At 46.9% G+C, this 13,510-nt stretch overlaps 2 protein-coding genes across 3 annotated transcripts in view; one reads left to right on the forward strand and one right to left on the reverse strand.

Annotated features, from left to right (window-relative positions):
• Positions 1-5,986, forward strand: part of tanc2b (tetratricopeptide repeat, ankyrin repeat and coiled-coil containing 2b) — a 122,801-nt gene extending 116,815 nt beyond the window's left edge. The window contains 3 exon segments of the mRNA XM_048234074.1: positions 318-464; positions 2,123-2,223; positions 3,089-5,986. Coding sequence (XP_048090031.1) covers positions 318-464; positions 2,123-2,223; positions 3,089-5,381 — 2,541 coding nt within the window. The 3' untranslated portion in view covers positions 5,382-5,986.
• Positions 5,987-9,245: 3,259 nt separating this feature from the next.
• Positions 9,246-13,152, reverse strand: g6pc3 (glucose-6-phosphatase catalytic subunit 3). Of its 2 annotated transcripts, none has more exons than XM_048232594.1 (7): positions 13,068-13,152; positions 12,599-12,822; positions 12,393-12,499; positions 11,871-11,961; positions 11,063-11,181; positions 10,595-10,736; positions 9,246-10,456 (listed from the first exon to the last, which is right to left on the reverse strand). In XM_048232594.1, the coding sequence occupies exons 2-7, from the start codon at positions 12,814-12,816 to the stop codon at positions 10,114-10,116; spliced, it is 1,020 nt and encodes a 339-aa protein (XP_048088551.1). In that variant the 5' UTR covers positions 12,817-12,822; positions 13,068-13,152; the 3' UTR covers positions 9,246-10,113. The 2 variants fall into 2 exon arrangements, with proteins under 2 accessions (XP_048088551.1, XP_048088550.1); XM_048232593.1 differs by having other exon boundaries at positions 12,599-12,868.
• Between the last annotated feature and the right edge of the window lie 358 nt (positions 13,153-13,510).

The following is a 13,510-nucleotide window of genomic DNA, read 5'->3' on the forward strand; positions in this document are numbered from 1 at the left end:
TGTGTGTGTGTGTGTGTGTGTGTGTGTTGCCTGATGATGCTTTAGATCTGAACAGCTGGCAAACCAGATGTTGATATGTACAACATGAAAGTATGAAAAGTATGAAAAAGCTTTTTGAATAATGTGTGTGTGTGTGTGTGTGTATGCGTGTGTATGCGTGTGTCTGATATGCATGTATTTTTTGGATGTGCGTGTGTGTGTGTGCATGCGGTCCTGTTGTGTGTGTGTGTGTGTGTGTGTGTCTGTGTGTGTGTGTGTGTCTGTGTCTGTGTACGTGTGTGTGTGTGTGTGTGTGTGTGTGTGTGTCTGTCCCACAGAAAGGGAAGGTGAAGGAGGCAGCCCAGCGCTACCAGTACGCCCTGAAGAAGTTTCCCCGTGAGGGTCTCAGCGACGACCTGAAGGCCTTCAGAGAGCTCAAAGTCTCCCTGTTCCTCAACCTGTCGCGCTGCCGCAGGAAAATGAACGTGAGTCCAATAGAAACTTGCAACATGCAAAGCAACTTAACACACTCCACATGCATGCAAAGCAAGATCAGTGTTAAACTTTATACATGAACTAAAATAAATGTTATTCAGCCTCATTCAACAGAGTTTGGTTCCAGGCGATGGTGTCATATGATAGCTAATGTATACAGTATAGACAATATACATTAAACAGACAATGAACATGTTATTTGGGACATGTACAGTATATGTTGAAAATTTACTGCTCAAAAAAATTAGGGGAACACTTCAATCATGCACTGGATTAGTGCTCTGACACTGTTTGATTCTGAGCACAAGTAAAACTTGAGGCGAGTGTTTTATTTTGCAAGAACTGTCAGACATTCTGTGAATGTAGTTTGAGAATGGAGAAAAGGGTGGAAGGTTTCAAAAAATGTGTTTTAACAATTATGGAAAACCCTTGTTTTTGTGTTCCCTTAATTGTTTTGAGCAGTGTAATATACTGACAATGTTCCATTGTGTTAAAAATCTCAGCTTTCAACTGCGCTTGATTCCTCCAGAGTATCCTCCTTAGTGAGCGCTGTCAGCAGGTAAAAGGCAGCCGGATTAAGTGTAAATCAGTTTTGCTGTGCGAGAGCTGCTGTGGTTGAAGCGGATGAATGAGCCGGCGTGCCTCTCACAGCGCTCCTCATTAGCTGAGCATTGCCTGGCATGGCGCTGGGAGTTGGGATTCTCGACAGAAAAGCCCTGACAGTCCTTCACCGTAAAGAGCCCTGACAGTCCTTCACCGTAAAGAGTGCCTTCACCGTAAAGAGTGCCTTCACCGTAAAGAGTCCCTTCTTTCAGAAATCCAAAGCTCATTCTGTGTGCGTTATAGCATACAAATCTGACACTCGAGGCAGATGGCAATTCAAAGTGATTTGCACTTCAAAGCCTACTTCAGTATCAGTCCAGATTCAGTATAATTGTTTGTTTGTAAACAGCCATCACAACTAGGCAACACACACAAGGCACCTAACCCCTCACTGCTCCCCGAGCGCCGCCGTTGTAGCAGACAGCTCACTGCACCGGGATTAGTGTGTGCTTCACCTCACTGTGTGTTCACTGTGTGCTGTTTGTTTTTCACTAATTCACCGATTGGGTTAAATGCAGAGACCAAATTTCCCTTACGGGATCAAAAAAGTATATATACTTATACTATACTTATACTTATACTTAATTTACCTCTGTTCTAACTTCAACTGTTTTAGCTAAAGAATGAATAGACTCAAGACTCAAGTAACGAGTATTGAATGAATGACTAATTTGACAGCCTTTTATGAACAGCCAGTCAGCACAACGCTTATTGACTAGCCAGGCAGACAATTAGTGCCTACGGCCTGTCGACCCATTCAGGACGAGTTGGCGATAATTTCAACTTCAACTGTCCCAACTACCCCAAGATAGATACTTTAATCTTATAGCAGCTTGAGTGGTTAAGTCTTTTGACTTTTTATGGTTTTGAGACTTTTCTCCATTTTTAAGCCTATCTTGTTTTGTAAGACCAATGTGTTGAAAATAATTTCAATAATTCCAGTCATAATATCTGATGATTTTCATGTATGTGTGTGTGTGTGTGTGTGTGTGTGTGTGTGTGTGTGTGTGTGTGTGTGTGATTGTGATTATGTGTGTGTGTGTAGGACTTCGGGATGGCTGAGGAGTTTGCCACCAAAGCCTTGGAGCTGAAACCCAAGTGCTACGAGGCGTTCTATGCCAGAGCACGCGCCAAGAGAAGCAGCAGGTATGGGCTGAAAGGAAATGTCTGGTAGAGGGCTATGTCATAGGGCTGCCTTAGGGCCAATCAAATCGATCGATTAACAGTCAATAAAGTCTTGAAGACATGTCGTAGGGCTGCCTTAGGGCCAATCAAATCGATCGATTAACAGTCAATAAAGTCTTGAAGACATGTCGTAGGGCTGCCTTAGGGCCAATCAAATCGATCGATTAACAGTCAATAAAGTCTTGAAGACATGTCGTAGGGCTGCCTTAGGGCCAATCAAATCGATCGATTAACAGTCAATAAAGTCTTGAAGACATGTCATAGGGCTGCCTTAGGGCCAATCAACACTCGTTTAACCGTCAAGTAATGACTATTATGAAAACAACATAATCAAAATGGAAAGATTGATTATTTTGCAAATCCAGCACAGCCTTTGCATTACAGTGGTAACTGTTGTATACGTGATGTGTTTTGCGTGTTTAATTTTCGGTTGAATTATATTTAAAAATCAATTTAATTGGCATGCCTTAATTTATTTATACATGGCATGGCTCAATGATGTGTTGAGTAATTTGTAGCGTTTTTTATACATCTATAATTTTATACTGTTGATCTTTAGAAAAGGAATTAATGTACTGAGAATGTCCTCATCTGTGCACTAGCCCACTAGTGGTTGTGTGTGTAGCATGGTATTAGAAAGATGTTTCTCCCATTGATTAGATTATCATTCATTCATGCAGGATGGTGCTACTGCATTGTATAGCATGTTGTGTGTCATGCAAATTAGAGCCCCACTGTCTGTCACAGAATTGTATTCTTTTTGATGAACACACACCCCCTGCAAACTGAACTGAGGCTGGTGTGTGTGTGTGTGTTTTGCCTGCAGACAGTTTGCCGAAGCACTGGAGGACCTGAGAGAAGCCATGCGCTTGTCTCCGAACAACCGCGAGATCCAGCGGCTACTGCAGCGCGTGGATGAGGAGCACCAACAAACCATCCAATCAGAGGAGCCCGAGATAGCCCCGCCCCCGTCTCCTCCCCCGTCGCCACCTCCCCCAGAGGAACGCGAGGAGCCCGTACTTCCTGTGCACATCCCGCCCCCTGAGCCGCGATTGGACGACATGGAGCCCGTGCAGGACTTGTTTGAGGACGAGGACTACCTGGAGCAAGAGCTGGAGAACGTGTCCATGGGTCTGTCCAGCCTGCCAATCATCCAGAGCCCGCCCCTCTCCCCCGCGCACCATCACCACCTCCACCACCAGTACCACCACCATCAGCACCACCCCGACGCCGTCTACCTGTCCGGCGGCCAGGGCTTCGACTTCCACCCGAGCCACTCGTCCATGTCGTCTCCGACGCGCCAGAGCTACCAGTCGGCGTCCCCGCCACTTTCCCCGACCCACCAGAACGCCCACTACCGGACGAGCTCCCCCCCCCACGCGTCCCCGGACCAGCACCCGTACCGCTTCAGCCCGCCGCCGGCCCACGAGCCGTACCCGAGCCCGCCGTCGTCCCCGCTGCGCCGCAGCGCCCCCTACAGGGCCAGCCCGCCGCTTCCCGAGAGCGTGTGCCTGTACCGCTCGCAGTCGGGCTCGCCCGTCCGCTACCAGCACCAGGAGCCGCTGCCGGTACCGCTACCGCTGCCCGCGCGGCCCAAGTCGCCGCTCTCCAAGATGAGCAGCCAGCGGTCGTTCCAGCTGCAGTCGCAGGCGTCCCAGTGCTCGCAGTCGGCGTCGTCCAGCCAGCAGCACCACCGGCTGCAGCCCTCCATGGCCCAGATCGTCCGCACTAGCCAGCAGGGGGGCAACGGGGGGTACGGCAGCGGGGGTGGTGGTGGGCAGTTGGCTCACCCGCTCAGCAGCCGCTATCAGGGCGTATCCATGGACGAGAGGGGCCTGGTGGACGAGCGCGGCCGCCTGGTGTACCAGCCCTCGCTGGACGGACGCGCCATGCCGCCGCCACCTCCGCCGCAGCAGGTGCAGTCCAGCCTGAGCGCGGGCGCACTGTGCCAGCACGGCGGCGGTCGAGGGGGCGCGGGAGTGCCCGGCGGTGGTGGCATGGGCGTCCTGGAGGGGGCGCTGTTGAAGGACGAGCTGACTCCCCAGCAGCAGCGTCCAGCCTCCGCGTACCGCCCGGGGGGAGGAGGCGGAGGAGGAGGAGGAGGAGGGGGTGGGGGGGGTCCGGGCGGAGGTCTCCGGTTCAGCCAGACGCCACAGATCAGCCGCAGCCAGTCGGCGGCGTACTACCCGGTGTCGGAGCGTGAGCGCGAGCGTGTGGTGGCCTCGGGCGGCGTGCCCGGCGTGTGTCAGATGGGCTCGCCCGAGATCCCGCCGCACCTGGGCCTGCGCCGGCCCATCAGCGCCAGCCCCGGCGAGCTGCCGCTCAAGCAGCATCAGCAGTCGGCGTCGCCGCGGCCGCTCATCCACTCGCAGAGCGTCAGCATGCGCTTCTCCCCCTCCAGCAGCAGCCTCTCCTCGGGCGCCGCCTGTAATCTAGCCCCAGGCTTCCGGCCGGCCTCCTCCATCGGCCAGATGGAGATCCCCCTGCAGGCGGCGTACGACCGCGACGAGCTGGCCGCCGCCATCTCGCCGTCGCAGGGCGGGGGCGGCGGAGGCCTGTACGGGGGCGAGAGCGCCCGGTCGCGGAGCACGCCTTTCATGGGCATCATCGACAAGACGGCGCGGACTCAGCAGTACCTGCACCAGCCGTCGGCGCGGGGATGGGCCATGACGTCCATGGACAGCGGCCTGGGCGGCAGCGGGGGCATTTCCAGCCCCACGTCGCCGGGCAACCTCATCCACCAGGCGTCGGTGGCGTCCGTCGCCGCGGCGGCGTCCGCGTCCTCCTACAGCCCGCCGGCGTCGCTCGGCAACATCGCCTACTACAACAAGACCAACAACGCGCAGAACGGCCACCTGCTGGAGGATGAGTACTACGGTGGCAGCCAATCGCAGCCGTCCTCGCTGGGCAAGCTGGCCAACGGGAGCGCCCGCGAGCGAGACCTGCTGGAGCGCGTGAGCCAGGGGCCCACCTACCAGGACGTGAAGGTGGCGCGGACTCTGCCCGTGGCACAGGTGGCCTACCAGGAGAACATGTTCCGCCAGCTGTCCCGCGACTCGCGCCAGGCGTCCACCTCGCCCATCAAACCAAAGAGACCCTTCGTGGAGTCCAACGTCTGACAACACAACTCCCCCTCCGGGGGGCCATGAGAGTGTGTGTGGGTGTGTTTGTGCGGAGGGGCTCGGGGGGAAAGTGTGTGTTTGAGAGAGAGAGAGAGAGAGAGAGAGAGAGAGAAAGAAAGAAAAAAGAGGTGGGTGTGTGCGTGTATATCTGTGAGGAGCCAGGGGTATAAAAGGTTGTTACATTTTTTTTGTTTTGTTTTTTGTTTATTTATTTTAATAACAGATTATAGATGTGAATGTGGAAAGACATGTCAGGCAGCGAAATCAGTTGACCCAATAGAAGGACCTGGCCTGGATTCGGGGCCAGAACCAGAAGTGTCTCAGGTGGTCACTGGACTCTGGGGGGGACACACTCAGTAGTCACAACGACAGCCAGAGCTGTAGCCTCTGTATACATAACTTTAGTCAAAAGCTTCTCGTCTGTGGCTTATGCTATAGTGTACTACTACTACTACTACTACTACTATTGGATACTGTATACGAACCGCAAATCACAACCTCATTCTCTACAGTGTGAAGAGCACATCTAGACATAACCTCAGTGCAGAAACGCAGACCTGAAGCATTGTTACAGAGAGAGAGAGAGAGAGAGAGAGAGAGAGAGAGAGAGAGAGAGAGAGAGAGAGAGAGAGAGAGAGAGAGAGAGAGAGAGAGAGAGAGAGAGAGAGGGAGAGAGAGAGAAAAAGTAGTATGAGTGGGCCAGTGAGAGAAAGTGTAGATTGTGTGTGTGTGTGTGTGTGTGTGTGTGTGGTGGTTTGGATGTGTTTTTGAATGGGAACATCGCAATGGGGATAGTCCAGACTTTTCTCTTTCATTCGAACACCTACCGCACGTGCGGTCAAAGACTCCGACTCAACTCAAGGCTCTGCTGAAGCTCTCACAGGATTGTTCAATACTGTAAAGAAGAGATACTCTACGAAATGACTCAGAAAGCTGTACTTAAAGAAAGCCACCAGAGAAATATTTATAAGTCAGTTCTATAATGTATAGACATATGAAAATACAGTATAACTCCATGTATAAGCATAGCATTTGTTTTGGACTTGTTTTTTTTTTTGTTTTTTTTTTTTTTAAAAGCTGGAGCGGAGAGGAATGAGGGCATTTGCTAACTTTCAACGTTTTTGGTCAGCGAAAAAAAACGGATCCATGAGGAGGACTTTGAGTATATGCTAACGTCAATGTTTACAACCCAGAGAGAGATGTACATTTGGATTTGATGTGGACTGAGTGACTGATATTGTTCAAAAAAGTGACTACTGATTCTACCATCTTGACAGTCCACTGCTACTGCGCGTATATATTTTATAACAGGTGTGACGGATGTTTCAGATTTTGTGTTCTAACGTTCTCACTTTGAGGTGGGATCCATTTTGGTTATTTATCTAGAACACACTGAAGAGCAGAGTGAGAACATGTCGAGGTGAGTTACGCTCACCAGATATTTGGAAATGGAAAAATGAGATTTCGGCCACAGCACAGTGTGATTTACATGTAGGCTCGAAAGTTTGCAGATGCCCTTCTCACAAAGTCAAGTAAAACAGAGAGGAGTGTTTTAGAAGAAAAGAAGCTAAAATATATATTTTTGTTCTTTATGTTACTGATTATTTTAATTACTAGTTTTTGTTGTTATTATGACACATTTACTGCACAATGTTTCTGTGATGTTTCTTAACCAAGAGCACTTTATTGATTTGATGTAGTAGGTTCGGATTGGTAACCCTTTGGTAGGGCCAGGGAGTTTTGTTTGTAGATGTTGGTGGGCGGAGGTCCCTGCCAAACAGCAGTTCAGAAGAAATTAATTTGTGTGTAGGTGTCCTTTTTAGAAACTAGCCAACCGTACTTGTTCTTGGTGCAATTATGAACTCTGAAACAAACAAACGAATGAATGATTGATGTGAGTGAGTGAGTGAATGTCTGAGTGAAAGAACAAATAACTTTAAGGGAAAAAAGCAAACTGTTTGTAAAAGTATGAACATGTGTACATATACAGAGAGCCTTTCTAGAGCACATTGTAACTGCTGTACATAAAAGCCAGCCACATGAATTTTATCCCCAGAGTGACCGACTTCAGACCCCCTGTGAGCGTCCATCGGAGCCTTTCCTTCCTTTCCTTTCCCAGCAAACCACTGCTGACAGTCTGAGGCACCTATCGGGCAGCGCTTCCGTCCAGCGTAACTCCTGACCCACACACAACAGTGTGCTATGGAGCAGGTCTGGGCTAGAGAGCCAGGCTGGATAGGCTTCAAACAAACAAGCAAAGAAATCGATAGATAGTTAGATACTTTATTGATCCCCAAGGGGAAATTCAGGAAATCTACCATTAAATGAGGAATGGAGAGAGAGATTGTTTGTGTGTGTTTAGAGTGTGAACATAAAACACAAACAGGCTAGTTAGATGTCTGTATGGGTTCCCAGTTGTCTGAGGGAAGGAAATGACTCTTGGGCAAGGCCTTGAATGGATGCCTTCTGGCCCTGGCAAAATATTATACAACTCTGTCATGATTGCTCAAGTTGTATGGAAGGCACTAAACACAAATAATCTCAGTGCCATTCCTGTCCATGAGTAGAAATGCAATACAGCTCTGAGGATGGCTGGGAGGAAGTAAAGCTTTTTACATAATCAGGAAATGAAGTATTAACTAAGTTGCTGGGGACAACCTACGTACACAGGCACACTTAGTAACCATGGAAACGGAAAACTCTGCCAATTTCTACTTCCATGAGCTCAGTACGGTCTCAGCAGAACCCCAGCTGATCTCACCACAAATCACACACACACCAAACGGTCACACAAACACACAGACACTCAGAACATGGCGGCGTGGAAGAAACCTTCTGGGAGGTTCTTATGACAGTACTTATTTTCTTTGTTCCCCCTTTTCTTTCACAATTGTAAATTATTTTTGCTGTAAATAGTCAGATGCATGTTTAGTCTCTGCTCTCTACTGCTCCCAGGTTGGAATATGAACAACTCACGTGTGTGTGTGTGTGTGTGTGTGAGAGAGAAAATAAGCCAGCTTTCTTCCCTCTGCACATCTAGCTATATAATATACAATCTGAGTGAACTGGGGAATATAAAACACCCTCATTGGTCCCCCCCTCCCTTCCCATTCATTTAATCTGTCAACTAAACACACACACACACACACACACAGAGCGAGAAACTGGGGCAGCTTCCATTAATTTCCTTTCATTTTGACTTTTGGTTTTGGAGTTCATTGTAACTGCTTGCTGGACAGAGTTCTCTTGTCTGTACATGTGAGCTTTCTGAGCGCTGTGACACAACAAAACAAAACAAAAAAAGTGAAAGAAAAAAATCTGTTTAACAGAAACCAATAAAACCGAATGTGTTTTTATCATGTGACATGAGAATCTGTATCTTTATAACACTCAAGGCAACACAGGGTGATTGCACACTACATAAAGCCACCACTGCACAGCCAATGTAGCCATTCAGTCTTTTGTTAATTGATTGTTTCCTAACAGCAAATGCAATGTTTTACGAACAATTATGTTAAGGTTGCCACTGTTCTAACCGATTAGTGTTATTCTAGCATCTGAGTTAATTCTGATAAGTTCCTCTCTTCATCATAACATTTTCACACTAATTTGCTATTGGTTTGATGGTAAAAAGAACTTACAGTAAAATGTAGGCTACCGCAGAAATATGTTATTTGTATGCCTAGTTACTCTGCTTTTTAGCTAAAAGATTAACCGATTTTTAGGCCGCAATTAATCGTGTAGCTTACGACTGATTATTCAGGAATGTTTTGTTATTTCCTGAGGCAACACACATAACATGTATCAACTTTTGCAGCATGGGCAGCAGTATGATGAATGTATAGCAAAAAAATGACATAGTGACAGTATAATACGATACAGTTTTATAGTGAATACTGAACTGAAGCTTAACTTTCAAAAATGATATCGCAAATCAAATCGCAATATCTGCCAGAAAAAACGCAACTGGATTATTTTCCCTAAATCGTTCTACTCTTTAGAGAGAGACGTAAGACATTCTTTGCAGATGATCCCAAATGCAAGTGTTTCTACTACACAATCGAGCAGGACATGAGCACCATATAGTTAGAGCTCTCTGCACTCTTTCCTCCTTTTCAACAGCAACTAGAGGCAATGCAGCAGTGTTCTACTGTGGCGCAATACCATGTCTCTACCAGTAGAGGGAGTCTCTCGTACACATAACCAAACACTGAGCTCCTGACAGTCTGGCACAGATTAAAGTTTGTGAGATGAGATATTTTCAGTTATTCATAGATGGAAATAAGTGCAATTCTTACAGACACTACTTACATTTTAGTATTTACTTAAGATGGTAAAAATGTCTTTGGAAACAATAAAGATGACAAACCATGAAAATGTCATGAAAATGTCACAATAAATTACAAGGCGGGCTCAACCCCAAAAACTAAGGATCTGCAGAACACTATTTACCCACACCATCAGTCTTTGAAATCAATTTAAATCACTGACACTTTGAACAAAAAAAAAAGAGCAAAAGGCATCTTTTGCTCTATTCACTGATGAGGTGAACCAACATGGATGGTTTAAGTTCCCTATGTATGCAGGCCCCAAGGCTGTGATGCTTTTAAAAGTGCTCAATCAAACGCAAGCCACTGGTGTAAGAAGCTGAAGAGCTTCTGCTTTTGATGCCCTCAAGCATTGCCGGTTCGAGACCACATGCCAGCCAGGCAATGTAACAGGACCGTCTTCAATCCCTCTTGGCTTTGGCGGTGAGGAAATGGACGACGCCAGGGATGAAAAGAATGACCACTTGAGGCACGAGGGTGTATTTGACGAAGAAGAGCGTGTAGAATAGGACGGGGTAGTCCATGGGGAGGTTAACGCGGTTGATGTGGTGGAGGGCCATGGCTGAGAGGGCCACGCAGAGAGCCCGCGGGGCCCAGGAGAGGCTCCATCCGCCAGGCTTCCAGGACTGGGCGAGCCCCAGGCCTGTCAAGGCCCCACTGGCCCGCACGATGGAGGAGAAAGGGTTGGTGTCCAGGCGAACCCATTCAGCGTGAGCACACCATTTTTTCGCCAGTGCCACTGACCTTTCAGCAAAAAGAGCAAAACACATGTTTGTTTTGTTGTTGCCGTAAATTCAATTAATTTGTGAATACCGTTTGGACTTTTAGGAATCCCTCTCTGTCTCAAATAGAACACTCATAGTAACACTCTGGAGCACCTACCAGGACAATGGGATTCCGGCCTTCTCCAGGGCGGTGTGGAGTACCAGTGTTCCCACCAGTATTCCCATGCTAATGCGAAGGTAGAAGAGCAAGGACTGGGATTTCGGAATGGAGCGACTCAGGTAGACCCCAAGAACAATACCTGGAATAGTGGGTGAACCCGTAGAGTAGAATGAATTATTATATAACTTAATATTTAGTTACACAATATGTATTTATAAATTGCTTTTACCATAATCATATGCTGTTTTTTAAATGACATGACATTTTGCCATGACATGTTAGCCTACATACATCCATATTTAACATTTCAGTCAACAATTTGAGAATTATTAACCCTTTATTAACCATCATTATATTGTGTATTAACAATTAATAACATCAGTAGCCAATATCACTTCTTCTATATGGTCATGTAATGTGTTCATCTAGATAGTACATCACATGATGTGAACTGTGAACTCTTACCGGTCAGGAACCCAGCAATGACCTGGTGGGGAAAATGGGCCAGTATGAAGATCCGAGAGAGGCCAATGACCGCAAGCAGCAGGACGTAGATCAAGTATGGCAAACTAGCCACCACCTTACTGGGAGTCAAACATAACACAGGTCACAGAGGTTTAGCACCTTGGGGCATCCGTGGCCTACTGGTTAGCGCTTCGGACTTGTAACCGGAGGGTTGCCGGTCGAACCCCGACCAGTAGCCCACGGCTGAAGTGCCCTTGAGCAAGGCACCTAACCCCTTACTGCTCCCCGAGTGCCGCTGTTGTTGCAGGCAGCTCACTGCGCCGGGATGTGTGCTTCACCTCACTGTGTGTTCACTGTGTGCTGAGTGTGTTTCACTAATTCACGGATTGGGATACCAGAGACCAAATTTCCCTCACGGGTTCAAAAGAGTATATATACTATACTTAGTGACTGCTTTGCCCAAACAGAATGTGTAGGTTACTACAAAGTGGGCCGATTTCATTCATAACTGGACAGCAGAACACAAAACCTGTATCCGAACAGTATAGTCTGTTCTGTCTCTTGAACTAGCCACTGGAAAAACAGTGGCAAATAACCTATATCTTTGAAATGAGGATGGCTAACTGTGCCACTGTGCCCTTGAGCAAGGCCCAAGCTGCTCTGGGGAGACTGGCCTCTGCAATTTGTATCTGTAAGTAGCTTCGGACAAAAGCGTCAGCTAAATGCATAAGTGAAATAAAAACAAGAATAAAAACAAACGAATATGAGTGATTTATTTTCTAGAGAGTGAGTTTCTGTGAGCACTAACCTGCCTGTCCGAGTGTGTATTTCTGAGGCCAAGGTGGATACCATCACCCACCACACTGCTGCTGTGATCATCGCGTGCCCCGAGGGACTACCTGTGAGCGGACATGCAGGGTCTGTCAATCAAACTCAACTTCTGATCCCTGACAACAGCAGAATGGACCTTTATCACAGCAGCCATTTTTACATGAGATATATGGTGTTACTGATGACATTAAATAACACTTGAATTGAACAGACTAGAGACTAAGGTATGTAGTAACACCTGTGCTTACTTTTTCCATATCAAAATGGCTGCTGTGAAAAAGATCTATGCACACACTACACCATATAAAGCTAACATGGCATTCACCAGACAGCGCTGACCTTTCCCTACCAAAGATTGAGTCAAGCTTTCTGATGAAAATAAACGGGCTTCACATTTAAAACAATATTATGGTTAGGTTTTGTCGATGCCAAATGTGTTATTGGTGGTGTTTGCAAGGCTTTTCAGCATGTTTCTTTAACTTGACTATAGAGAACCTGCCTGGTCCAGTTTCGCAGGTAGAGGGAAACTGCTGTAGCTGAGGCGGGTTCTTCTCAAACAGGCCGGACTCCTTTATCCACCAGTATGGCCGTTCTCCGAAAAGAATCCTGCAAGCAATACGATAATTTACAGTAGGTTGAGCATGCGAAACGTATTATTAGAATGAGTCACCCCATATCCAAAATTAAATCAGTCTTTAACGTTACCATTTGAACACCAGGTTGAGCCATTCCGATATAGCAGCAACCCAGACCACGGCTACGCCAGTTTGTCGGCTGACGAAGTAAGTCAGAGGAAATATCAACAAGAACGCTGCTTTCGGGTCACCCATGTGAGAGGCGAAGAGCCATATGTGCTCATATTGTTTCGTTGACAGCTGCAAGGACTCTGCTATCCAAATACCCTGGGTATGAACGGCATCCATCACTAGCTGTTGATAAATGACACAATAGGCCGCACGTCCCTGGTGTTATTACCTTTGAAAATACAAGGAAAAAAAACAATTGAAACGAACGTTATATGCTGAGGAAGTTACTGTTAACGTTAGCAGCAGCCACGTCTTGATGAAAATCCAAGATCCAGTGTTAACCTTAACCCCTAAAGTTAACCTACATTCAATGAAACGCTATGCAAGAAGTGTAATGTAATAAGATAAACCATAAATCATTAACTTGCCAACAACAGAATAATTCCTCCTCAGTATCAGGACTCTTACACTGGCTTTCATTTACTCTCGCACCTATCAGTGTTTACACCCACACCGCGCTCCGCACTAAAAGAAACTCTCCACGTCATTGGCTTGTTGAATCCGGGACACGGATAGTAGAATGGGACAAACATAGTTATTTTCTCTCAAGCACACAACTATGCTGGATTCTGAATCTAAAAGTAAAATCAACGTTATCGTAAGTAAAATGTAATTTTGTTCGGCTATGAGATTTTTGAGATTTATGAGATTTTTCTTTTACCAAATTATACATGTTAGTTTTGTGTTTTCTGTATCCCAACATTTTTAAAACATAATACAAAACAGTAATTGTTGTATTCTTTTTTGTCTTCTTGTGAGACAGTGATTTAATTAACTGTTGCAATCCCGAATCCCGTGGCGTGCATCAATA

This window comes from Alosa alosa, chromosome 22 (genome assembly GCF_017589495.1).
Source record: "Alosa alosa isolate M-15738 ecotype Scorff River chromosome 22, AALO_Geno_1.1, whole genome shotgun sequence".
Lineage (NCBI taxonomy): Eukaryota > Metazoa > Chordata > Actinopteri > Clupeiformes > Clupeidae > Alosa > Alosa alosa.